The sequence below is a fragment of the Ranitomeya imitator genome, chromosome 3 (assembly GCF_032444005.1).
Source record: "Ranitomeya imitator isolate aRanImi1 chromosome 3, aRanImi1.pri, whole genome shotgun sequence".
NCBI lineage: Eukaryota > Metazoa > Chordata > Amphibia > Anura > Dendrobatidae > Ranitomeya > Ranitomeya imitator.
Genome location: NC_091284.1, coordinates 841094943 through 841121948, shown reverse-complemented (window position 1 = coordinate 841121948; position 27006 = coordinate 841094943). Strand labels below are relative to the sequence as shown.

At 51.5% G+C, this 27006-nt stretch overlaps 1 protein-coding gene across 4 annotated transcripts in view; it reads right to left on the bottom strand.

The window, feature by feature from the left end:
- LOC138671430 (ankyrin repeat domain-containing protein 50-like) overlaps positions 1 to 27006 on the bottom strand; it is an 85241-nt gene that overhangs the window by 4943 nt on the left and 53292 nt on the right. For 3 of the 4 annotated variants that reach the window (XM_069759599.1, XM_069759597.1, XM_069759598.1), the window contains exons 2-4: positions 21806 to 22242; positions 16017 to 16246; positions 9673 to 13254 (exon numbers count right to left, since the gene is read on the bottom strand). In XM_069759599.1, the coding sequence (XP_069615700.1) occupies positions 9674 to 13254; positions 16017 to 16246; positions 21806 to 22179 (4185 nt within the window). In that variant the 5' untranslated portion in view covers positions 22180 to 22242 and the 3' untranslated portion in view covers position 9673. Of the gene's footprint in view, positions 1 to 9672; positions 13255 to 16016; positions 16277 to 21805; positions 22243 to 27006 lie in introns of those variants that run through there. The other variant, XM_069759600.1, reaches the window with a different exon arrangement.

Below are 27006 nucleotides of genomic sequence, written 5' to 3'. Positions count from 1 at the left end.
TACAGGGAGCTCCCCCTAGTGGTGGCTGCAGACAGGATCTTATCATGTATATCTGTATACAGGGAGCTCCCCCTAGTGGTGACTGCAGACAGGATCTTATCATGTGTCTCTGTATACAGGGAGCTCCCCCTAGTGGTGGCTGCAGACAGGATCTTATCATGTATCTGTATACAGGGAGCTCCCCCTAGTGGTGGCTGCAGACAGGATCTTATCATGTATCTCTGTATACAGGGAGCTCCCCCTAGTGGTGGCTGCAGACAGGATCTTATCATGTATCTCTGTATACAGGGAGCTCCCCCTAGTGGTGGCTGCAGACAGGATCTTATCATGTATCTCTGTATACAGGGAGCTCCCCCTAGTGGTGGCTGCAGACAGGATCTTATCATGTATCTCTGTATACACGGAGCTCCCCCTAGTGGTGGCTGCAGACAGGATCTTATCATGTATCTCTGTATACACGGAGCTCCCCCTAGTGGTGGCTGCAGACAGGATCTTATCATGTATCTCTGTATACAGGGAGCTCTCCCTAGTGGTGGCTGCAGACAGGATCTTATCATGTATCTCTGTATACAGGGAGCTCCCCCTAGTGGTGGCTGCAGACAGGATCTTATCTTGTATCTCTGTATACAGGGAGCTCCCCCTAGTGGTGGCTGCAGACAGGATCTTATCATGTATCTCTGTATACAGGGAGCTCCCCCTAGTGGTGGCTTCAGACAGGCTCTTACCATGTATCTCTGTATACAGGGAGCTCCCCCTAGTGGTGACTGCAGACAGAATCTTATCATGTATCTCTGTATACAGGGAGCTCCCCCTAGTGGTGACTGCAGACAGGATCTTATCTTGTATCTCTGTATACAGGGAGCTCCCCCTAGTGGTGACTGCAGACAGGATCTTATCATGTATCTCTGTATACAGGGAGCTCCCCCTAGTGGTGGCTGCAGACAGGATCTTATCATGTATCTCTGTATACAGGGAGCTCTCCCTAGTGGTGGCTGCAGACAGGATCTTATCATGTATCTCTGTATACAGGGAGCTCCCCCTAGTGGTGGCTGCAGACAGGATCTTATCATGTATCTGTATACAGGGAGCTCCCCCTAGTGGTGGCTGCAGACAGGATCTTATCATGTATCTCTGTATACAGGGAGCTCTCCCTAGTGGTGGCTGCAGACAGGATCTTATCATGTATCTCTGTATACAGGGAGCTCCCCCTAGTGGTGGCTGCAGACAGGATCTTATCATGTATCTGTATACAGGGAGCTCCCCCTAGTGGTGGCTGCAGACAGGATCTTATCATGTATCTCTGTATACAGGGAGCTCCCCCTAGTGGTGACTGCAGACAGGATCATATCATGTATCTCTGTATACAGGGAGCTCCCCCTAGTGGTGGCTGCAGACAGGATCTTATCATGTATCTCTGTATACAGGGATCTCCCCCTAGTGGTGGCTGCAGACAGGATCTTATCATGTATCTCTGTATACAGGGAGCTCCCCCTAGTGGTGACTGCAGACAGGATCTTATCATGTATCTCTGTATACCGGGAGCTCCCCCTAGTGGTGGCTGCAGACAGGATCTTATCATGTATCTCTGTATACAGGGAGCTCCCCCTAGTGGTGGCTGCAGACAGGATCTTATCATGTATCTCTGTATACAGGGAGCTCTCCCTAGTGGTGGCTGCAGACAGGATCTTATCATGTATCTCTGTATACAGGGAGCTCCCCCTAGTGGTGGCTGCAGACAGGATCTTATCATGTATCTCTGTATACAGGGAGCTCCCCCTAGTGGTGGCTGCAGACAGGATCTTATCATGTATCTCTGTATACAGGGAGCTCTCCCTAGTGGTGGCTGCAGACAGGATCTTATCATGTATCTCTGTATACAGGGAGCTCCCCCTAGTGGTGGCTGCAGACAGGATCTTATCATGTATCTGTATACAGGGAGCTCCCCCTAGTGGTGACTGCAGACAGGATCTTATCATGTATCTCTGTATACAGGGAGCTCTCCCTAGTGGTGGCTGCAGACAGGATCTTATCATGTATCTCTGTATACAGGGAGCTGCCCCTAGTGGTGGCTGCAGACAGGATCTTATCATGTATCTCTGTATACAGGGAGCTCCCCCTAGTGGTGGCTGCAGACAGGATCTTATCATGTATCTCTGTATACAGGGAGCTCCTCCTAGTGGTGGCTGCAGACAGGATCTTATCATGTATCTCTATATACAGGGAGCTCCCCCTAGTGGTGGCTGCAGACAGGATCTTATCATGTATCTCTGGATACAGGAAGCTCCCTCTAGTGGTGGCTGCAGACAGGATCTTATCATGTATCTCTGTATACAGGGAGCTCCCCCTAGTGGTGGCTGCAGACAGGATCTTATCATGTATCTGTATACAGGGAGCTCCCCCTAGTGGTGGCTGCAGACAGGATCTTATCATGTATCTCTGTATACAGGGAGCTCCCCCTAGTGGTGGCTGCAAATTGGATCTTATCATGTATCTCTGTATACAGGGAGCTCCCCCTAGTGGTGGCTGCAGACAGGATCTTATCATGTATATCTGTATACAGGGAGCTCCCCCTAGTGGTGACTGCAGACAGGATCTTATCACGCATCTCTGTATACAGGGAGCTCCCCCTAGTGGTGGCTGCAGACAGGATCTTATCATGTATCTGTATACAGGGAGCTCCCCCTAGTGGTGGCTGCAGACAGGATCTTATCATGTATCTCTGTATACAGGGAGCTCCCCCTAGTGGTGGCTGCAGACAGGATCTTATCATGTATCTCTGTATACAGGGAGCTCCCCCTAGTGGTGGCTGCAGACAGGATCTTATCATGTATCTCTGTATACAGGGAGCTCTCCCTAGTGGTGGCTGCAGACAGGATCTTATCATGTATCTCTGTATACAGGGAGCTCCCCCTAGTGGTGGCTGCAGACAGGATCTTATCTTGTATCTCTGTATACACGGGCAGCACGGTGGCTCAGTGGATAGCACTGCAGCCTTGCAGCGCTGGGGTCCTGGGTTCGAATCCCACCCAGGACAACATCTGCAAAGAGTTTTTATGTTCTCTCCGTGTTTGCGTGGGTTTCCTCCGGGCACTCCGGTTTCCTCCCACATTCCAAAGACATACTGATAGGGATTCTAGATTGTGAGCCCCATTGGGGACAGCGATGATAATGTGTGCAAATTGTAAAGCGCTGCGGAATATGTTAGCGCTATATAAAAATAAAGATTATTATTTATTATCTTATCATGTATCTCTGTATACAGGGAGCTCCCCCTAGTGGTGACTGCAGACAGGATCTTATCATCTATCTCTGTATACAGGGAGCTCCCCCTAGTGGTGACTGCAGACAGGATCTTATCATGTATCTCTGTATACAGGGAGCTCCCTCTAGTGGTGGCTGCAGACTGGATCTTATCATGTATCTCTGTATACAGGGAGCTCCTCCTAGTGGTGGCTGCAGACAGGATCTTATCATGTATTTCTGTATACAGGGAGCTCCCCCTAGTGGTGACTGCAGACAGGATCTTATCATGTATCTCTGTATACAGGGAGCTCCCCCTAGTGGTGACTGCAGACAGAATCTTATCATGTATCTCTGTATACAGGGAGCTCCCCCTAGTGGTGGCTGCAGACAGGATCTTATCATGTATCTCTGTATACAGAGAGCTCCACCTAGTGGTGACTGCAGACAGAATCTTATCATGTATCTCTGTATACAGGGAGCTCCCCCTAGTGGAGGCTGCAGACAGGATCTTATCATGTATCTCTGGATACAGGGAGCTCCCCCTAGTGGTGACTGCAGACAGGATCTTATCTTGTATCTCTGTATACAGGGAGCTCCCCCTAGTGGTGGCTGCAGACAGGATCTTATCATGTATCTCTGTATACAGGGAGCTCCCCCTAGTGGTGGCTGCAGACAGGATCTTATCATGTATCTCTGGATACAGGGAGCTCCCCCTAGTGGTGGCTGCAGACAGGATCTTATCATGTATCTCTGTATACAGGGAGCTCCCCCTAGTGGTGGCTGCAGACAGGATCTTATCATGTATCTCTGTATACAGGGAGCTCCCCCTAGTGGTGGCTGCAGACAGGATCTTATCATGTATCTCTGTATACAGGGAGCTCCTCCTAGTGGTGGCTGCAGACAGGATCTTATCATGTATCTCTGTATACAGGGAGCTCCCCCTAGTGGTGGCTGCAGACAGGATCTTATCATGTATCTCTGGATACAGGAAGCTCCCTCTAGTGGTGGCTGCAGACAGGATCTTATCATGTATCTCTGTATACAGGGAGCTCCCCCTAGTGGTGGCTGCAGACAGGATCTTATCATGTATCTCTGTATACAGGGAGCTCCCCCTAGTGGTGGCTGCAGACAGGATCTTATCATGTATCTGTATACAGGGAGCTCCCCCTAGTGGTGGCTGCAGACAGGATCTTATCATGTATCTCTGTATACAGGGAGTTCCCCCTAGTGGTGGCTGCAAATTGGATCTTATCATGTATCTCTGTATACAGGGAGCTCCCCCTAGTGGTGGCTGCAGACAGGATCTTATCATGTATCTCTGTATACAGGGAGCTCCCCCTAGTGGTGGCTGCAGACAGGATCTTATCATGTATCTCTGTATACAGGGAGCTCCCCCTAGTGGTGGCTGCAGACAGGATCTTATCATGTGTCTCTGTATACAGGGAGCTCCCCCTAGTGGTGGCTGCAGACAGGATCTTATCATGTATCTGTATACAGGGAGCTCCCCCTAGTGGTGGCTGCAGACAGGATCTTATCATGTATCTCTGTATACAGGGAGCTCCCCCTAGTGGTGGCTGCAGACAGGATCTTATCATGTATCTCTGTATACAGGTAGCTCCCCCTAGTGGTGGCTGCAGACAGGATCTTATCATGTATCTCTGTATACAGGGAGCTCCCCCTAGTGGTGGCTGCAGACAGGATCTTATCATGTATCTCTGTATACAGGGATCTCCCCCTAGTGGTGGCTGCAGACAGGATCTTATCATGTATCTCTGTATACTGGGAGCTCTCCCTAATGGTGGCTGCAGACAGGATCTTATCATGTATCTCTGTATACAGGGAGCTCCCCCTAGTGGTGGCTGCAGACAGGATCTTATCATGTATCTCTGTATACAGGGAGCTCCCCCTAGTGGTGGCTGCAGACAGGATCTTATCATGTATCTCTGTATACAGGGAGCTCCCCCTAGTGGTGGCTGCAGACAGGATCTTATCATGTATCTCTGTATACAGGGAGCTCCTCCTAGTGGTGACTGCAGACAGGATCTTATCATGTATCTCTGTATACAGGGAGCTCCTCCTAGTGGTGACTGCAGACAGGATCTTATCATGTATCTCTGTATACAGGGAGCTCCCCCTAGTGGTGGTTGCAGACAGGATCTTATCATGTATCTCTGTATACAGGGAGCTCCCTCTAGTGGTGGCTGCAGACAGGATCTTATCATGTATCTCTGTATACAGGGAGCTCCTCCTAGTGGTGGCTGCAGACAGGATCTTATCATGTATCTCTGTATACAGGGAGCTCCCCCTAGTGGTGACTGCAGACAGCATCTCATCATGTATCTCTGTATACAGGGAGCTCCCCCTAGTGGTGGCTGCAGACAGAATCTTATCATGTATCTCTGTATACAGGGAGCTCCCCCTAGTGGTGACTGCAGACAGGATCTTATCATGTATCTCTGTATACAGGGAGCTCCCCCTAGTGGTGACTGCAGACAGCATCTCATCATGTATCTCTGTATACAGGGAGCTCCCCCTAGTGGTGGCTGCAGACAGGATATTATCATGTATCTCTGTATACAGGGAGCTCCCCCTAGTGGTGGCTGCAGACAGAATCTTATCATGTATCTCTGTATACAGGGAGCTCCCCCTAGTGGTGACTGCAGACAGGATCTTATCATGTATCTCTGTATACAGGGAGCTCCCCCTAGTGGTGACTGCAGACAGCATCTCATCATGTATCTCTGTATACAGGGAGCTCCCCCTAGTGGTGACTGCAGACAGGATCTTATCATGTATCTCTGTATACAGGGAGCTCCCCCTAGTGGTGGCTGCAGACAGGATCTTATCATGTATCTCTGTATACAGGGAGTTCCCCCTAGTGGTGGCTGCAGACAGGATCTTATCATGTATCTCTGTATACAGGGAGCTCCCCCTAGTGGTGGCTGCAGACAGGATCTTATCATGTATCTCTGTATACAGGAAGCTCCCCCTAGTGGTGGCTGCAGACAGGATCTTATCATGTATCTCTGTATACCGGGAGCTCCCCCTAGTGGTGGCTGCAGACAGGATCTTATCATGTATCTCTGTATACAGGGATCTCACCCTAGTGGTGGCTGCAGACAGGATCTTATCATGTATCTCTGTATACAGGGAGCTCCCCCTAGTGGTGGCTGCAGATAGGATCTTATCATGTATCTCTGTATACAGGGAGCTCCCCCTAGTGGTGACTGCAGACAGGATCTTAGCATGTATCTCTGTATACAGGGAGCTCCCCCTAGTGGTGGCTGCAGACAGGATCTTATCATGTATCTCTGTATACAGGGAGCTCCCCCTAGTGGTGGCTGCAGATAGGATCTTATCATGTATCTCTGTATACAGGGAGCTCCCCCTAGTGGTGGCTGCAGACAGGATCTTATCATGTATCTCTGTATACAGGGAGCTCCCCCTAGTGGTGGCTGCAGATAGGATCTTATCATGTATCTCTGTATACAGGGAGCTCCCCCTAGTGGTGACTGCAGACAGGATCTTATCATGTATCTTTGTATACAGGGAGCTCCCCCTAGTGGTGGCTGCAGACAGGATCTTATCATGGTTTTCTATATACAGGGAGCTCCCCCTAGTGGTGGCTGCAGATAGGATCTTATCATGTATCTCTGTATACAGGGAGCTCCCCCTAGTGGTGACTGCAGACAGGACATTATCATGTATCTCTGTATACAGGGAGCTCCCCCTAGTGGTGGCTGCAGATAGGATCTTATCATGTATCTCTGTATACAGGGAGCTCCCCCTAGTGGTGACTGCAGACAGGATCTTATCATGTATCTTTGTATACAGGGAGCTCCCCCTAGTGGTGGCTGCAGACAGGATCTTATCATGTATCTCTGTATACAGGGAGCTCCCCCTAGTGGTGGCTGCAGACAGGATCTTATCATGTATCTCTGTATACAGGGAGCTCCCCCTAGTGGTGGCTGCAGACAGGATCTTATCATGGTTTTCTATATACAGGGAGCTCCCCCTAGTGGTGGCTGCAGATAGGATCTTATCATGTATCTCTGTATACAGGGAGCTCCCCCTAGTGGTGACTGCAGACAGGACATTATCATGTATCTCTGTATACAGGGAGCTCCCCCTAGTGGTGGCTGCAGATAGGATCTTATCATGTATCTCTGTATACAGGGAGCTCCCCCTAGTGGTGGCTGCAGACAGGATCTTATCATGTATCTCTGTATACAGGGAGCTCCCCCTAGTGGTGGCTGCAGACAGGATCTTATCATGTATCTCTGTATACAGGGAGCTCCCCCTAGTGGTGGCTGCAGACAGGATCCTGCAGACAGGATCAGTTACAGAAGAAGAAGTAAGCAGGCTCCTTGCATCTTCTCGCCCGACCACTTGCACCAGTGACCCCATTCCGTCACATTTCCTCCAGTCCCTTTCCCCGGCTGTCACCTCTCACCTAACAAAAATATTCAACCTTTCCCTCACTTCCGGTATTTTTCCCTCCTCATTTAAGCATGCCATCATACATCCATTACTTAAAAAACCATCCCTCGACCAAAACTGTGCCGCTAATTATAGACCTGTCTCTAATCTTCCCTTCATCTCTAAACTCCTCGAACGCCTGGTCCACTCCCGTCTTACCCGCTATCTCTCAGATAACTCTCTTCTCGACCCTCTTCAATCTGGTTTCCGCTCTTTACACTCTACTGAAACTGCCCTCACTAAAGTCTCTAATGACCTACTAACAGCTAAATCTAATGGTCACTACTCCATGCTAATTCTCTTGGATCTCTCTGCAGCATTTGACACTGTGGATCATCAGCTCCTCCTCACTATGCTCCGCTCCATCGGCCTCAAGGACACCGCTCTCTCCTGGTTCTCCTCCTATCTCTCTGACCGATCCGTCACTGTATGTTTCGCTGGTTCCTCCTCCTCTCACCTTCCCCTTACTGTTGGGGTTCCTCAAGGATCAGTCCTAGGCCCCCTCCTCTTCTCTTTGTATACTGCCCCTATTGGACAAACAATCAGTAGATTTGGCTTCCAGTACCATCTCTATGCTGACGACACCCAACTATACACTTCTTCTCCTGATCTCACGCCTGCCTTATTAGAAAACACCAGTGATTGTCTTACCGCTGTCTCTAGCATCATGTCCTCCCTCTATCTGAAACTAAACCTGTCAAAAACTGAACTCCTCGTGTTTTCTCCCTCTACTAACCTACCTTTGCCTGACATTGCCATCTCCGTTTGCGGTTCCACCATTACTCCAAAGCAACATGCCCGCTGCCTTGGGGTCATCCTTGATTCTGACCTTTCATTCACCCCCCACATCCGATCACTGGCTCGCTCTTCTTACCTGCATCTCAAAAACATTTCTAGAATTCGCCCTTTTCTTACTTTCGACTCTGCAAAAACTCTTACTGTTTCACTTATTCATTCTCGTCTGGACTATTGTAACTCTCTACTAATCGGCCTCCCTCTTACCAAACTCTCCCCGCTCCAATCTGTCCTGAATGCTGCTGCCAGGATCATATTCCTCACCAACCGTTACACCGATGCCTCTACCTTGTGCCAGTCATTACACTGGTTACCCATCCACTCAAGAATCCAGTACAAAACTACTACCCTCATCCACAAAGCACTCCATGGCTCAGCACCACCCTACATCTCCTCTCTGGTCTCAGTCTACCACCCTACCCGTGCCCTCCGCTCCGCTGATGACCTCAGGTTAGCATCCTCAATAATCAGAACCTCCCACTCCCGTCTCCAAGACTTTACACGTGCTGCGCCGATTCTTTGGAATGCACTACCTAGGATAATACGATTAATCCCCAATCCCCACAGTTTTAAGCGTGCCCTAAAAACTCATTTGTTCAGACTGGCCTACCGCCTCAATGCATTAACCTAACGATCCCTGTGTGGCCTATATTAAAAAAAAAAAAAATTAACTGGTTCATGCAGCTTTACATGAACACCTGAGCCTTACACTATGGCTGGTCCGAATAACTATAGCAATTGTTACCATCCACCTCTCGTGTCTCCCCTTTTCCTCATAGTTTGTAAGCTTACGAGCAGGGCCCTCACTCCTCTTGGTATCTGTTTTGAACTGTATTTCTGTTATGCTGTAATGTCTATTGTATGTACAAGTCCCCTCTATAATTTGTAAAGCGCTGCGGAATATGTTGGCGCTATATAAATAAAAATTATTATTATTATTATTATTATCTTATCATGTATCTCTGTATACAGGGAGCTCCCCCTAGTGGTGGCTGCAGACAGAATCTTATCATGGTTTTCTATATACAGGGAGCTCCCCCTAGTGGTGGCTGCAGATAGGATCTTATCATGTATCTCTGTATACAGGGAGCTCCCCCTAGTGGTGGCTGCAGACACAATCTATTGCTAGTGCATATAACTTAGTGCGGCTCATACCTCACAGTGGTGTCTCCTTCCTGTAGTTGAATCCACAAGTGCGGCCCTCGAACTGCAGTTTGATGGCCTGCTTGAGGTGAAGTTGTGGGTCCATAGTGGTGATGGAGATAGGTGAGGAGTCTTGTCTCCTCGGGGAGTGGTCCTGGTTCTCCTTCACTGGAGATCTCAGAGGGTTTTTCTTACTATAGGAGAGAACAATGTCCACAGGGTTCCCAGCAGTCGTCACTGAATCTTCCTTGTGTGTAGGTGAGGTCAGTAGGTTTGATGGTTTGTTCTTAGGATCCATTGGATCTACAGTTGTTCTGGAGAAAGGCACCAGGGGATTAATGTTTCGTGGAGAGTAGACAGAGCCTGCATTCACACGAGGTTGCCAGGGCTCAAGTGTGATGTTTATTACTTTCTTTGGCGAGCTGATGATTTTGCCGTGGATCTCACCCACGGCGTGGCTGGAGGAGTACCCCGAGCTGCTGCTTTTACTTTGAGCATAGTCTGGTGCAGTGCTGTCAGGAGCGGGTCTTGTGTTATCCATAGAGTGCATGCTGTCCCCGGCCTTGAAGTGAGCGTAAGTCAGGCTCCCGTATTTGGGGTTGGTGAGTATCCCATTCCTCCTTAGCTCACGATCAGGAGAAGTCGGACTTTGGCTACAGATGGTAATCTCCTCCTCATGATCAGGTATTAGTCCAGGACAGGTTGAGGCAAGGAAGGCAGGAAAACCGACCATGCCAGAGAGGGCAACCGCTTGTCGAGAGCGGCTTCGTGGTAGCGAGTGTTGCTGAACCTTCTGGGTAAAGGTGAGGCTGTCCAGGGGCACGGTGGCCTGGGAATGGTATGTGGATGATGTCAGCACAGACCCCGCAGAGCTCTTCAGAGAGTTGTCGAGTGAGCGGCTGCCTGTCGACACAGGTGAAAGTGTGGACCAGCTGTCACCTCCACCATCCGCTCGCTGACTACCAGGAGCATCCTTTACTGGAGCCCTTACCACTGGTCCTTGGTAGGATGGCACACCATGAGCTTCCAAGAGATGAACTATGGCTGTGTGCCCTCCTTTGGCTGCTACGTTTATAGGGGTGCGTCCACAGTAGTCAGCATGGAAAGGGCTGGCATGTCCTTCCTCCAGGAGAACTTTGGCCAGGGCATGGTGGCCCTCCTGAGCTGCTATACAGAGAGGGGTGGCTCCCTGGGAACACTGAGCATCAGTGAACACCCCATGCTCCATCAGCAGTTGGGCGATATTGACATGGCCTCGCCACGCGGCGCAGTGAAGTGGAGTTCTCTTTTCTTTGTCGAAAGCATTGCAATTAGCCCTACCGACCTCCAGAAGAAGATGAGCCATGTCAGAGTCCCCTTGCCAACAGGAGGCATGCAAAGCCGTGCGTTCATCTGGGTCTCTCCCTTCGGCATCAGCACCGTGCTCCAATAGAACTTTTGCTATACTTGTAAGTCCTTGCAGGGCCAAGAGGTGCAGCAGTGGCTTCCCTTGGGTGGTCTTCATGTCAGGGTCTGCTCCTTTCCTCAGTAGTAACTCCACCGTGGTTTTGTGGCCTGCGAGAGCAGCAAAGCATAAAGCTGTCATGCCATCACTGCCACTCTGGTTGACGGAGGACCCTCGGTTAATCAGCAGTTCTACACAGCCTGTGTGCCCTTCTTCAGCTGCCAGGAGGAGAGGTGTGTACCCTTCTCTGTCCCTCAGTCCCACCTTGGCTCCTCCATCTAACAAGGCACGGCAAACACTTCTCCGACCCTCACAGGCCGCCCAGTGCAATGCTGTCCACCCCAGGTGGTCCTGATGATTCTCATTCAGGCCTCTATGTAGTAAGGCCCTCACTGCCTCCTCTCCTCGAGCTGTGGCTGCTGCCAGTTGGAGTGCCGACCTCCCTTCTTTGTCTGAGACATCTGCGGAGGCGCCCCATAGTAGTAGCACACGCACCGTTTCAGCATGTCCTCCAGAAGCAGCTGCCAAAAGTGGTGTCATCTGGTCCTTGCCAGGCCTATCCGGGTTGGCCCCAGCTTCAAGGAGAAGTTCTGCCACTTCTTCTTGCCCCTCGTAAGCAGCGACCAGAAGTGGGGTTAACCCTTCCATGTCCAGCAGCTCTGGATCTGCCCCATGTTCCAACAAAACAGATATCAGTTGTGGATGCCTCTGACCGGTGGGTGCACAGAGACATGCAACGGCCAGGGCAGATCGTCCTTCTTTATCCCATGTATTCACATTAGCCCCTGATTCCAGTAGTAATTCAGCCACTGCGCAATGGCCCATGTATGCCGCCGCCATGAGCGGAGTGCGGCCCTCCACATCAGCACGATCTATCTCTGCTCCAGCCTTCAGAAGAGCCTTGACGGGACCCTCGTGTCCACCCCACGCTGCTGCCCTCAGAGCAGTGCGTCCATTAGGACCAGATGTGTCTGGCTGAGCCCCAAATGCAAGCAGTGACTCCACTACCTCAGTGTGGCCCCCCCAAGCAGAAGCACGTAGAGGGCTCCAACCACGACTGTCACCATGGTCATGCCGTGCACCGTGTTCAAGAAGAAACTCCACCACCGGCAAGTGCCCCTGGTGTGCAGCCAGCCCCAGAGGAGTTTGTCCATCTTCATCTGTGGCCTCCAGACTGGCTCCTCTGGAAAGCATCAGCTTCACCGCGTCCAGGTTCCCAGCATGGGCCGCGGCCGCAAGCAGAGTTCGCCCGGACCTGTCCCTCTGATTCAGTCCACCCCCGGTGTCTAAGAGGAACTCCAGAGAAACGCCTCGTTCCAGGGTTCTCTTCAGGGAACTCGATTCCTCCACCATGGAGGCTCCGTCTACTTTAGGCCGGGCTAACAAAAGCAACTGTAAGACCTCCAACTCTAAAGGGACATTAGAGGCCAAACAGTCCGACACCGGCACCTCCGTCCACAGGAGCCACAGAGCCAAGTGACACGGCTCCAGCCCCCGAATGTCAGCCAGGAGGAGATGTGTGGCCAGCTGGGCGACCTCGGCTGGCAGCAGGTGTGGTGCCCGTGTAGATAAGCTCATGGCGAGCATGCAGTGCCCGTCGGTGACGTTACACAGGTACTTCTGGGTACAATACTTCACATCCAGTAGCCACTCCGAGAAGCTGTGATGGAAGAGCAGCACCTGGCCGCGATCCTGGGGGCGCAGCAGCATGGCGATGGATGCCAGGGTCTTGCTGAACTCCTCCGCCCTCCACCCTTCCATCTGTTTAGTCCACACGGCATTTTGGAGCTGCGGCCGGGACAGAGGAGCGGGAGCGGCCAAGATGACGTTCAGCAGCGTCCGCACCGGGCAGAACTGGTGTCCCGAGAAGAGGCGCTGGCACAGCCACAGGTACAGGCCATTCAGCGTTCCGGGGATGTGGCGGATCTCTCGCAGGAGGATGGACCCCTCCGACACGCCGTCCAGCACGCGCTCCAGGAACAGGAAGCAGCCATTGCTCTTTATGTGCAGCTGGTTCAGCATCTCGGCCGTGTCCAGGGTCAGGTGCTGCCGCAGAGCCGCCTCCAGGTCCAGGCGGCACAGGATGTAGCGCTGCACGTCACGCACAATGTGGGCCTTACGGAGGTCGTCCAGGCAGAGTCTGCGGAAACCTGCGGCGGGAGAAAACGCATCAGTCACCGGCAACAACTACAAGTCCCAGCATGTCCTGCCATCCGTCACTATCTGACAACCGGATATACAGGAAAGGCCAAGTATCTGACAACCTGACCTAAATGAGAGGCCAGATATCTGACAACCTGACCTAAAGGAGAGGCCGATTATCTGACAACCTGATCTACAGGAGAGGCTGATTATCTGACAACCTGATCTACAGGAGAGGCCGAGTATCTGACAACTAGATATACATGAGAGGCCGAGTATCTGACAACCTGATCTACAGGAGGAGCTGATTATCTGACAACCTGATCTGCAGGAGGAGCTGATTATCTGACAACCTGATCTACAGGAGGAGCTGATTATCTGACAACCTGATCTGCAGGAGGGGCCGATTATCTGACAACCTGATCTGCAGGAGGAGCTGATTATCTGACAACCTGATCTACAGGAGGGGCCGATTATCTGACAACCGGATCTACAGGAGGAGCTGATTATCTGACAACCTGATCTGCAGGAGGGGCCGATTATCTGACAACCTGATCTGCAGGAGGGGCCGATTATCTGACAACCTGATCTGCAGGAGGGGCCGATTATCTGACAACCTGATCTACAGGAGGAGCTGATTATCTGACAACCTGATCTACAGGAGGGGCCGATTATCTGACAACCGGATCTACAGGAGGAGCTGATTATCTGACAACCTGATCTGCAGGAGGGGCCGATTATCTGACAACCTGATCTGCAGGAGGGGCCGATTATCTGACAACCGGATCTGCAGGAGGAGCCGATTATCTGACAACCGGATCTACAGGAGGGGCTGATTATCTGACAACCGGATCTAGAGGAGGAGCCGATTATCTGACAACCGGATCTACAGGAGGAGCCGATTATCTGACAACCTGATCTACAGGAGGGGCCGATTATCTGACAACCTGATCTGCAGGAGGGGCCGATTATCTGACAACCGGATCTACAGGAGGAGCCGATTATCTGACAACCGGATCTACAGGAGGAGCCGATTATCTGACAACCTGATCTACAGGAGGAGCCGATTATCTGACAACCGGATCTACAGGAGGAGCTGATTATCTGACAACCATATCTACAGGAGGAGCTGATTATCTGACAACCGGATCTACAGGAGGGGCCGATTATCTGACAACCGGATCTACAGGAGGGGCCGATTTTCTGACAACCTGATCTGCAAGAGGGGACGATTATCTGACAACCTGATCTACAGGAGGAGCCGATTATCTGACAACCGGATCTACAGGAGGGGCCGATTATCTGACAACCTGATCTGCAGGAGGGGTCGATTATCTGACAACCTGATCTACAGGAGGGGCCGATTATCTGACAACCTGATCTACAGGAGGGGCCGATTATCTGACAACCTGATCTACAGGAGGGGCCGATTATCTGACAACCTGATCTACAGGAGGGGCCGATTATCTGACAACCTGATCTGCAGGAGGGGCCGATTATCTGACAACCGGATCTACAGGAGGAGCCGATTATCTGACAACCTGATCTACAGGAGGGGCCGATTATCTGACAACCGGATCTACAGGAGGGGCCGATTATCTGACAACCGGATCTACAGGAGGAGCCGATTATCTGACAACCTGATCTACAGGAGGGGCCGATTATCTGACAACCGGATCTACAGGAGGAGCCGATTATCTGACAACCTGATCTACAGGAGGGGCCGATTATCTGACAACCGGATCTACAGGAGGGGCCGATTATCTGCCAACCGGATCTACAGGAGGAGCCGATTATCTGACAACCTGATCTACAGGAGGGGCCGATTATCTGACAATCGGATCTACAGGAGGGGCCGATTATCTGACAACCTGATCTACAGGAGCGGCCGATTATCTGACAACCGGATCTACAGGAGGAGCTGACTATCTGACAACCGGATCTACAGGAGGGGCCGATTATCTGACAATCGGATCTACAGGAGGGGCCGATTATCTGACAACCGGATCTACAGGAGGGGCTGATTATCTGACAACCGGATCTACAGGAGGAGCCGATTATCTGACAACCTGATCTACAGGAGGGGCCGATTATCTGACAACCTGATCTACAGGAGGGGCCGATTATCTGACAACCGGATCTGCAGGAGGAGCCGATTATCTGACAACCGGATATACAGGAGGGGCCGATTATCTGACAACCGGATCTACAGGAGGGGCCGATTATCTGACAACCTGATCTACAGGAGGGGCCGATTATCTGACAACCGGATCTGCAGGAGGAGCCGATTATCTGACAACCGGATATACAGGAGGGGCCGATTATCTGACAACCGGATCTACAGGAGGAGCCGATTATCTGACAACCGGATCTACAGGAGGAGCCGATTATCTGACAACCGGATCTACAGGAGGGGCTGATTATCTGACAACCGGATCTGCAGGAGGGGCCGATTATCTGACAACCGGATCTACAGGAGGGGCCGATTATCTGACAACCGGATCTACAGGAGGAGCCGATTATCTGACAACCGGATCTACAGGAGGGGCCGATTATCTGACAACCGGATCTACAGGAGGGGCCGATTATCTGACAACCGGATCTACAGGAGGGGCCGATTATCTGACAACCGGATCTACAGGAGGGCTGATTATCTGACAACCGGATCTACAGGAGGAGCCGATTATCTGACAACCGGATCTACAGGAGGGGCCGATTATCTCATATTTATTAGGTCATGTGACTTGCATGGTGGGCGGAGCCTCCTTACCTGTGAACATCCTGGTGACGGCCTTGTTCTGCCTCCGCGAGGAGCACACCATTAGTAGCCATGGGGGGAGAAGCTCGTGGTGAGCGGCCAGCAGCTCCACTATGGTACAGCCAGGATCTCCAGAAAAGCCATCGGATCGACAGCAGCAGCAAACCTCATCCAGCGAATCCACGAGGAGCAGGAGGTTCTGCGAGGGTGGCGGCAGCTCTGCCAGCGGTGTCAGGACCACCCTGCAACACAGACGGCCAGTGAGTCAACCCCTGCAGAATACAGATTATTAGTGAGCCCACCCCTGCAGAACACATGATCAGTGATCCCACCCCTGCAGCACAGACTGTCAGTGAGCCCACCCCTGCAGAACACAGACTGTCAGTGAGCCCACCCCTGCAGCACAGACTGTCAGTGAGCCCACCCCTGCAGAATACAGACTGTCAGTGAGCCCACCCCTGCAGAACACAGACTGTCAGTGAGCCCACCACTGCAGCACAGATTGTCAGTGAGCCCACCCCTGCAGAACACATGATCAGTGATCCCACCCCTGCAGCACAGACTGTCAGTGAGCCCACCACTGCAGAACACAGACTGTCAGTGAGCCCACCCCTGCAGAACACAGACTGTCAGTGAGCCCACCCCTGCAGAATACAGACTGTCAGTGAGCCCACCCCTGCAGCACAGACTGTCAGTGAGCCCACCACTGCAGAACACAGACTGTCAGTGAGCCCACCCCTGCAGAACACAGACTGTCAGTGAGCCCACCCCTGCAGAATACAGACTGTCAGTGAGCCCACCCCTGCAGCACAGACTGTCAGTGAGCCCACCACTGCAGAACACAGACTGTCAGTGAGCCCACCCCTGCAGAACACAGACTGTCAGTGAGCCCACCACTGCAGAACACAGACTGTCAGTGAGCCCACCCCTGCAGAACACAGACTGTCAGTGAGCCCACTCCTGCAGAATACAGACTGTCAGTGAGCCCACCCCTGCAGCACAGACTGTCAGTGAGCCCACCCCTGCAGCACAGACTGTCAGTGAGCCCACCACTGCAGAACACAGACTGTCAGTGAGCCCACCCCTGCAGAACACAGACTGTCAGTGAGCCCACCACTGCAGAACACAGACTGTCAGTGAGCCCACTCCTGCAGCACAGACTGTCAGTGAGCCCACCACTGCAGAACACAGACTGTCAGTGAGCCCACCACTGCAGAACACAGACTGTCAGTGAGCCCACCCCTGCAGAACACAGACTGTCAGTGAGCCCACCACTGCAGAACACAGACTGTCAGTGAGCCCACCCCTGCAGCACAGACTGTCAGTGAGCCCACCCCTGCAGAACACAGACTGTCAGTGAGCCCACCACTGCAGAACACAGACTGTCAGTGAGCCCACCCCTGCAGAACACAGACTGTCAGTGAGCCCACCCCTGCAGAACACAGACTGTCAGTGAGCCCACCCCTGCAGAATACAGACTGTCAGTGAGCCCACCCCTGCAGCACAGACTGTCAGTGAGCCCACCACTGCAGAACACAGACTGTCAGTGAGCCCACCACTGCAGAACACAGACTGTCAGTGAGCCCACCCCTGCAGAACACAGACTGTCAGTGAGCCCACCCCTGCAGAACACAGACTGTCAGTGAGCCCACCCCTGCAGAATACAGACTGTCAGTGAGCCCACCCCTGCAGAACACAGACTGTCAGTGAGCCCACCCCTGCAGAACACAGACTGTCAGTGAGCCCACCCCTGCAGAATACAGACTGTCAGTGAGCCCACCCCTGCAGCACAGACTGTCAGTGAGCCCACCACTGCAGAACACAGACTGTCAGTGAGCCCACCCCTGCAGAACACAGACTGTCAGTGAGCCCACCCCTGCAGAACACAGACTGTCAGTGAGCCCACTCCTGCAGCACAGACTGTCAGTGAGCCCACCCCTGCAGAAAAGACTGTCAGTAACTCCACCCCTGCAACAGAGACTGTCAGTGAGCCCACCCCTGCAGAAAAGACTGTCAGTGAGTCCACCTTTGGAGCACAGATTGTCAGTGAGCCCACCCCTGGAGAACACAGAATGTAAGTGAGCACACCCCTGCAGAACAGAGACTATCAGTGAGCCCACCCCTGCAGAACAGAGACTATCAGTGAGCCCACCCCTGCAGAACAGAGACCATCAGTGAGCCCACCCCTACAGAATACAGACTGTCAGTGAGCCCACCCCTGCAGAACACAGACTGTCAGTAAGCCCACCCCTGCAACAGAGACTGTCAGTGAGCCCACCCCTGCAGCACAGACTGTCAGTGAGCCCACCACTGCAGCACAGACTGTCAGTGAGCCCACCACTGCAATAGAGACTGTCAGTGAGCCCACCCCTGCAACAGAGACTGTCAGTGAGCCCACCCCTGCAACAGAGACTGTCAGTGAGCCCACTCCTGCAGAAAAGAATGTCAGTGAGTCCACCTTTGGAGCACAGATTGTCAGTGAGCCCACCCCTGCAGAACAGACAGTCAATGAGCCCACCCCTGCAGAACAGAGACCATCAGTGAGCCCACCCCTGCAGAACAGAGACCATCAGTGAGCCCACCCCTGCAGATCACAGACTGTCAGTAACTCCACCCCTGCAACAGAGACTGTCAGTGAGCCCACCCCTGCAGCACAGACTGTCAGTGAGCCCACCCCTGCAGCACAGACTATCAGTGAGCCCACCACTGCAATAGAGACTGTCAGTGAGCCCACCCCTGCAGCACAGACTATCAGTGAGCCCACCACTGCAATAGAGACTATCAGTGAGCCCACCACTGCAATAGAGACTGTCAGTGAGCCCACCCCTCCAGCACTGACTGTCAGTGAGCCCACCACTGCAATAGAGACTGTCAGTGAGCCCACCCCTGCAGCACAGACTGTCAGTGAGCCCACCACTGCAGCACAGACTGTCAGTGAGCCCACCCCTGCATAACAGAGACTATCAGTGAGCCCACCCCTGCAGCACAGGCTGTCAGTGAGCCCACTCCTGCAGAACACAGACTGTCAGTAAGCCCACCCCTGCAGCACAGACTGTCAGTGAGCCCACTCCTGCAGAACACAGACTGTCAGTGAGCCCACCACTGCAGCACAGACTGTCAGTGAGCCCACTCCTCCAGCACAGACTGTCAGTGAGCCCACCCCTGCAGAACAGAGACTATCAGTGAGCCCACCCCTGCAGAATACAGACTGTCAGTGAGCCCACCCCTGCAACAGAGACTGTCAGTGAGCCCACCCCTGCAGAACACAGACTGTCAGTAACTCCACCCCTGCAATAGACTGTCAGTGAGCCCACCCCTGCAGCACAGACTGTCAGTGAGCCCACCCCTGCAGCACAGACTGTCAGTGAGCCCACCCCTGCAGAACACAGACTGTCAGTAAGCCCACCCCTGCAACAGAGACTGTCAGTGAGCCCACCCCTGCAACAGAGACTGTCAGTGAGCCCACCCCTGCAACAGAGACTGTCAGTGAGCCCACTCCTGCAGAAAAGAATGTCAGTGAGTCCACCTTTGGAGCACAGATTGTCAGTGAGCCCACCCCTGCAGAACAGACAGTCAATGAGCCCACCCCTGCAGAACAGAGACCATCAGTGAGCCCACCCCTGCAGAATACAGACTGTCAGTAACTCCACCCCTGCAACAGAGACTGTCAGTGAGCCCACCCCTGCAGCACAGACTGTCAGTGAGCCCACCCCTGCAGCACAGACTGTCAGTGAGCCCACCACTGCAATAGAGACTGTCAGTGAGCCCACCCCTGCAGCACAGACTGTCAGTGAGCCCACCACTGCAGCACAGACTGTCAGTGAGCCCACCACTGCAGCACAGACTGTCAGTGAGCCCACTCCTGCAGAACACAGACTGTCAGTGAGCCCACCACTGCAGCACAGACTGTCAGTGAGCCCACTCCTCCAGCACAGACTGTCAGTGAGCCCACCCCTGCAACAGAGACTGTCAGTGAGCCCACCCCTGCAGAACACAGACTGTCAGTAACTCCACCCCTGCAATAGACTGTCAGTGAGCCCACCCCTGCAGCACAGACTGTCAGTGAGCCCACCCCTGCAGAACACAGACTGTCAGTAAGCCCACTCCTGCAGCACAGACTGTCAGTAACTCCACCCCTGCAATAGAGACTGTCAGTGAGCCCACCCCTGCAGCACAGACTGTCAGTGAGCCCACCCCTGCAGAACACAGACTGTCAGTAACTCCACCCCTGCAATAGAGACTGTCAGTGAGCTCACCCCTGCAGCACAGACTGTCAGTGAGCCCACCCCTGCAGCACAGACTGTCAGTGAGCCCACCACTGCAGCACAGACTGTCAGTGAGCCCACCACTGCAGCACAGACTGTCAGTGAGCCCACTCCTGCAGAACACAGACTGTCAGTGAGCCCACCACTGCAGCACAGACTGTCAGTGAGCCCACTCCTCCAGCACAGACTGTCAGTGAGCCCACCCCTGCAACAGAGACTGTCAGTGAGCCCACCCCTGCAGAACACAGACTGTCAGTAACTCCACCCCTGCAATAGACTGTCAGTGAGCCCACCCCTGCAGCACAGACTGTCAGTGAGCCCACCCCTGCAGAACACAGACTGTCAGTAAGCCCACTCCTGCAGCACAGACTGTCAGTAACTCCACCCCTGCAATAGAGACTGTCAGTGAGCCCACCTCTGCAGCACAGACTGTCAGTGAGCCCACCCCTGCAGCACAGACTGTCAGTGAGCCCAGCCCTGCAGAATAGACTGTCATTGAGCCCAACCCTGCAGCACAGACTGTCAGTAACTCCACCCCTGCAATAGAGACTGTCAGTAACTCCACCCCTGCAGCACAGACTGTCAGTGAGCCCACCCCTGCAGAACACAGACTGTCAGTAACTCCACCCCTGCAATAGAGACTGTCAGTGAGCCCACCCCTGCAGCACAGACTGTCAGTGAGCCCACCCCTGCAGAACACAGACTGTCAGTAACTCCACCCCTGCAATAGAGACTGTCAGTGAGCCCACCCCTGCAGCACAGACTGTCAGTGAGCCCACCCCTGCAGAACAGACTGTCAGTGAGCCCACCCCTGCAGCACAGACTGTCAGTGAGCCCACCCCTGCAGCACAGACTGTCAGTAACTCCGCCCCTGCAGCACAGACTGTCAGTGAGCCCACCCCTGCAGAACACAGACTGTCAGTAACTCCACCCCTGCAATAGAGACTGTCATTGAGCCCACCCCTGCAGCACAGACTGTCATTGAGCCCACCCCTGCAGAACAGACTGTCAGTAACTCCAAACCACTAGGGGCAGAACCGGCAAGGTAGCATCGTCATTGATAGCCAAGAAGTCAGTACACAGGAGAAGCAATGTAGTTTTAGAATGAAGGAGCAGATGAAAGGAAGCATGCCTAAAAGCCAGTAGCTCAATAATCTTGCAAGGCAGGGAGTGCTATGCCAGCTTTAAATAGGGTGTTCAATCAGGGTGGAGCCAATCAGAAACTTAGGGTAGAGCCAATCAGGGACTCAGGGTGGAGCCATTCAGGAACAACACAGGTACTAGTATCAGGGTTAGCATGGAACTGTCCAGCGACCAGAATATTTGGGAGGGAAGAGCTGCCGCCTGGTGCAGAAGAGCTGCTGGGTTCGAGTCCTGACAGTGTCAGTGAGCCCAGCCCTGCAACAGACTGTCAGTGAGCCCACTCATGCAGAACAAAGACTGTCAGTGAGCCCACCCATGCAGAACAGGGTTATTATGGGATGGTATCTAAAGCATCACATGATTTGTCAGGTGATCAGTGAACCTGGTTCTCACCTCTTGAAGATTTCGTGCAGATCTCCCCCACAGGTGGCGCCGTCGGCCGCTCCCTTGTAGCCGATGATCAGGGGGCTCCTCTGCAGCTGCTGCACCAGGTTCTGGATGAAGTGATGCGGGTCGAGGCTGGCATGACTGTGCGCCTGACAGAAGTGGTACGCCAGAACCCGAGAACTGAGCCTGGAAGACCTTCCAGCCTCCGAGGAGGGCCACAGGATCTCTGCACACAGGGCTGTCTTTCCTGCACCAGGGGCCCCAGTAATAAGAATGCCGGGGGCCCGAGCTCCACTCAGCCCCTCCAGACAGTGCTGAAGCCTTTGAAAGGCCCATTCCCGACAGTAGAAGGGCCGACCCCGCAGATCACTGGATGTCATCACACAGGGAAAGCAGCCAACATAATGGTGGCAGCAGGTGGACGAGACAGCGAGGAGACCGCACTGCGGGAAAAAGAGGAGACAGCACATTGTAATAACAGCGAGGTAGAGCGCACCTGAGAGAGTGGACCAGGGAGAGAGCACAGCCATGAGAGAGAGCGGCTGAGAGACACGGAGACAGCACAGCCATGAGAGAGAGCGGCTCAGAGAGAGACAGGGAGAGAGCACAGCCATGAGAGGGGCCCAGAGAGAGACAGGGAGACAGCACAGTCACGAGAGAGAGAGCGGCTGAGAGACACGGAGACAGCACAGCCATGAGAGAGAGCGGCTCAGAGAGAGACAGGGAGACAGCCCAGCCATGAGAGAGAGCGGCTGAGAGACACGGAGACAGCACAGCCATGAGAGAGAGCGGCTCAGAGAGAGACAGGGAGAGAGCACAGCCATGAGAGGGGCCCAGAGAGAGACAGGGAGACAGCACAGTCACGAGAGAGAGAGCGGCTGAGAGACACGGAGACAGCACAGCCATGAGAGAGAGAGTGGCTCAGAGAGAAACAGGGAGAGAGCACAGCCATGAGAGGGGCCCAGAGAGAGACAGGGAAACAGCCCAGCCATGAGAGAGAGCGGCTGACAGACACAGAGACAGCACAGCCATGAGAGAGAGCGGCTCAGAGAGAGACAGGGGGAGAGCACAGCCATGAGAGGGGCCCAGAGAGAGACAGGGAGACAGCACAGTCACGAGAGAGAGTGGCTGAGAGACACAGAGACAGCACAGCCATGAGAGAGAGCGGCTCAGAGAGAGACAGGGACAGAGCACAGCCATGAGAGGGGCCCAGAAAGAGACAGGGAGACAGCACAGCCATGAGAGAGAGCGGCTGACAGACACGGAGACAGCACAGCCATGAGAGAGAGCGGCTCAGAGAGAGACAGGGAGAGAGCACAGCCATGAGAGGGGCCCAGAAAGAGACAGGGAGACAGCCCAGCCATGAGAGAGAGAGAGCGGCTCAGAGAGAGACAGGGAGAGAGCACAGCCATGAGAGAGTGGCCCAGAGAGAGACAGAGGGAGCATTGCCATGAAAAAGAGTGATTGAGAGAGAGAGAGCGTGGCCATGAAAGAGAGCGGTTAAGATATTGAGAGAGCACCAATATGAGAGAGTGCACCCAAGGGAGCGACAGGGAGAAAGCACAGCCAAGAGAGAGTGGCCCAGAGAGAGACAGGGAGAAAGCACAGCCATGAGAAAGAACAGCCAAGGATACAGGGAGAATGGACAGCCATGAGAGAGAACAGCCAAGGATACAGGGAGAATGGACAGCCATGAGAGAGAACAGCCAAGGATACAGGGAGAATGGACAGCCATGAGAGAGAACGGCCCAGAGAGAGTGACAGGGATAGTGTGGCCTTAAAAGAGAGCTGCTAAGAGAGAGACAGAGACAGAACACGGCCATGAGAGAGTGCAGGCCAGGAAACAACAGAGAGAGAGCACGATCATTAGAGAGAGCGGCCCAGAACGAGAGCACGGCCAAGAAAGAGCAACTTAGAAAGAGTGCAGCTCAGAGAGATAGGAAGAGAGGGCAACCATGAGAGAGAGTGGCCCAGAGAGTGATCAGTCCAGAAAGAGAGGCCTAGAAAATAGCAGTCCAAAGAGAGAAAAAGGAAGAAAACACAGTTGTGAACGAGAGTTCCAGAGAGCGAGTAGCCCAGATAGAGACAAAGAGAAAGCATTTGAGAGAGAGGCCTAGAAAGATCTGTCAAGAGAGAAAGAGAGAAACAAGAAGAGCGTGCCACCATGAGAAAAACAGGCACACAGAGAGATGCCCAGAAAAAGATTACCCTGGAGAAATAAGACGAGACTGCAGCTGTGAGAGTGAAAGAATCAGAGAGACAGGAAGAGAGAAGCTCTGAAAAAGAACAACCCAGACAGAGACAAGAAGACAGCACAGCTGTGAAAGAGAGTGGCCCAGAGAGACAGAAAGAGAGCAGCTCTGAAAGCAAACAGTCTAGAAAGAGAGCAGTCCAGAGAGAGAAAAGAAAAGAGTGCCACCATGAGAGAACATGGCACAGAAAGAGGAGCCGAGAAAGAGAGCATGGCCTTAAGAGAGCAGCCCACAGAAAGACAGGAAGAGAGCGGCTCAGAAGGACAACAGTCCAGAGAGAGACAGCAAGAGGCCGTGGCTGTGAAAGAGAGTGGGCCACAAGAGAGCATCTATGAGAAAAACAGGAAGAAAGCGTCCCTGAGAGACGTAGAAAGAAAGCAGTCCAGAGAGAGACGGAAAGACAGAACCACCATGACAGTGTGCGGACCAGAAAGACAGGAAAAGAGTAATCTATCAAGAAAGGCCTAGAAAGAGACCAGAGAGGGAGACAAGAGAGTGTTGCCATGAGAGAAAGAGTCCTAGACAGAGCAGCCCAAAAAGAGAGCAAGACGGAGAGAATGATAGAAGGACAGCCATATTACTATATATATTACTATATCACACTGAGGAGAAGGGCGGCCATATTACTATATATATTACTATATCACACTGAGGAGAAGGGCGGCCATATTACTATATATATTACTATATCACACTGAGGATAAGGGCTGCCATATTACTATATATATTACTATATTACACAGAGGAGAAGGGCGGCCATATTACTATATATATTACTATATCACACTGAGGAGAAGGGCGGCCATATTACTATATATATTACTATATCACACTGAGGAGAAGGGCGGCCATATTACTATATATATTACTATATCACACTGAGGAGAAGGGCGGCCATATTACTATATCACACTGAGGAGAAGGGCGGCCATATTACTATATATATATAACTATATCACACTGAGGAGAAGGGCGGCCATATTACTATATATATTACTATATCACACTGAGGAGAAGGGCGGCCATATTACTATATATATTACTATATCACACTGAGGAGAAGGGCGGCCATATTACTATATATATTACTATATCACACTGAGGAGAAGGGCGGCCATATTACTATATATATTACTATATCACACTGAGGAGAAGGGCGGCCATATTACTATATATATTACTATATCACACTGAGGAGAAGGGCGGCCATATTACTATATCACACTGAGGAGAAGGGCGGCCATATTACTATATATATATAACTATATCACACTGAGGAGAAGGGCGGCCATATTACTATATATATTACTATATCACACTGAGGAGAAGGGCGGCCATATTACTATATATATTACTATATCACACTGAGGAGAAGGGCGGCCATATTACTATATATATTACTATATCACTACTGAGGTGAAGGGCGGCCATATTACTATATATATTACTATATCACACTGAGGAGAACGGCGGCCATATTACTATATATATTACTATATTACACTGAGGAGAAGGGCGGCCATATTACTATATATATTACTATATCACACTGAGGAGAAGGGCAGCCATATTACTATATATATATTACTATATTACACTGAGGAGAACGGCGGCCATATTACTATATATATTACTATATCACACTGAGGAGAAGAGAGGCCATATTACTATATATATTACTATATCACACTGAGGAGAAGAGCGGCCATATTACTATATATATATTACTATATCACACAGAGGAGAAGGGTGGCCATATTACTATATATATTACTATATCACACTGAGGAGAAGGGTGGCCATATTACTATATATATATTACTATATCACACAGAGGAGAAGGGCGGCCATATTACTATATATATTACTATATCACACTGAGGAGAAGGGCGGCCATATTACTATATATATTACTATATCACACTGAGGAGAAGAGCGGCCATATTACTATATATATATTACTATATCACACAGAGGAGAAGGGTGGCCATATTACTATATATATTACTATATCACACTGAGGAGAAGGGCGGCCATATTACTATATATATTACTATATCACACAGAGGAGAAGGGCGGCCATATTACTATATCACACTGAGGAGAAGGGCGGCCATATTACTATATATATTACTATATCACACTGAGGAGAAGGGCGGCCATATTACTATATATATTACTATATCACACTGAGGAGAAGGGCGGCCATATTACTATATATATATTACTATATCACACAGAGGAGAAGGGCGGCCATATTACTATATATATTACTATATCACACAGAGGAGAAGGGCGGCCATATTACTATATATATTACTATATCACACTGAGGAGAAGGGTGGCCATATTACTATATATATATTACTATATCACACAGAGGAGAAGGGCGGCCATATTACTATATATATTACTATATCACACTGAGGAGAAGGGCGGCCATATTACTATATATATTACTATATCACACAGAGGAGAAGGGCGGCCATATTACTATATATATTACTATATCACACTGAGGAGAAGGGTGGCCATATTACTATATATATATTACTATATCACACAGAGGAGAAGGGCGGCCATATTACTATATATATTACTATATCACACTGAGGAGAAGGGCGGCCATATTACTATATATATTACTATATCACACAGAGGAGAAGGGCGGCCATATTACTATATATATTACTATATCACACTGAGGAGAAGGGCGGCCATATTACTATATATATTACTATATCACACTGAGGAGAAGAGCGGCCATATTACTATATATATTACTATATCACACTGAGGAGAAGGGTGGCCATATTACTATATATATTACTATATCACACTGAGGAGAAGAGCGGCCATATTACTATATATATTACTATATCACACTGAGGAGAAGGGCGGCCATATTACTATATATATTACTATATCACACTGAGGAGAAGGGCGGCCATATTA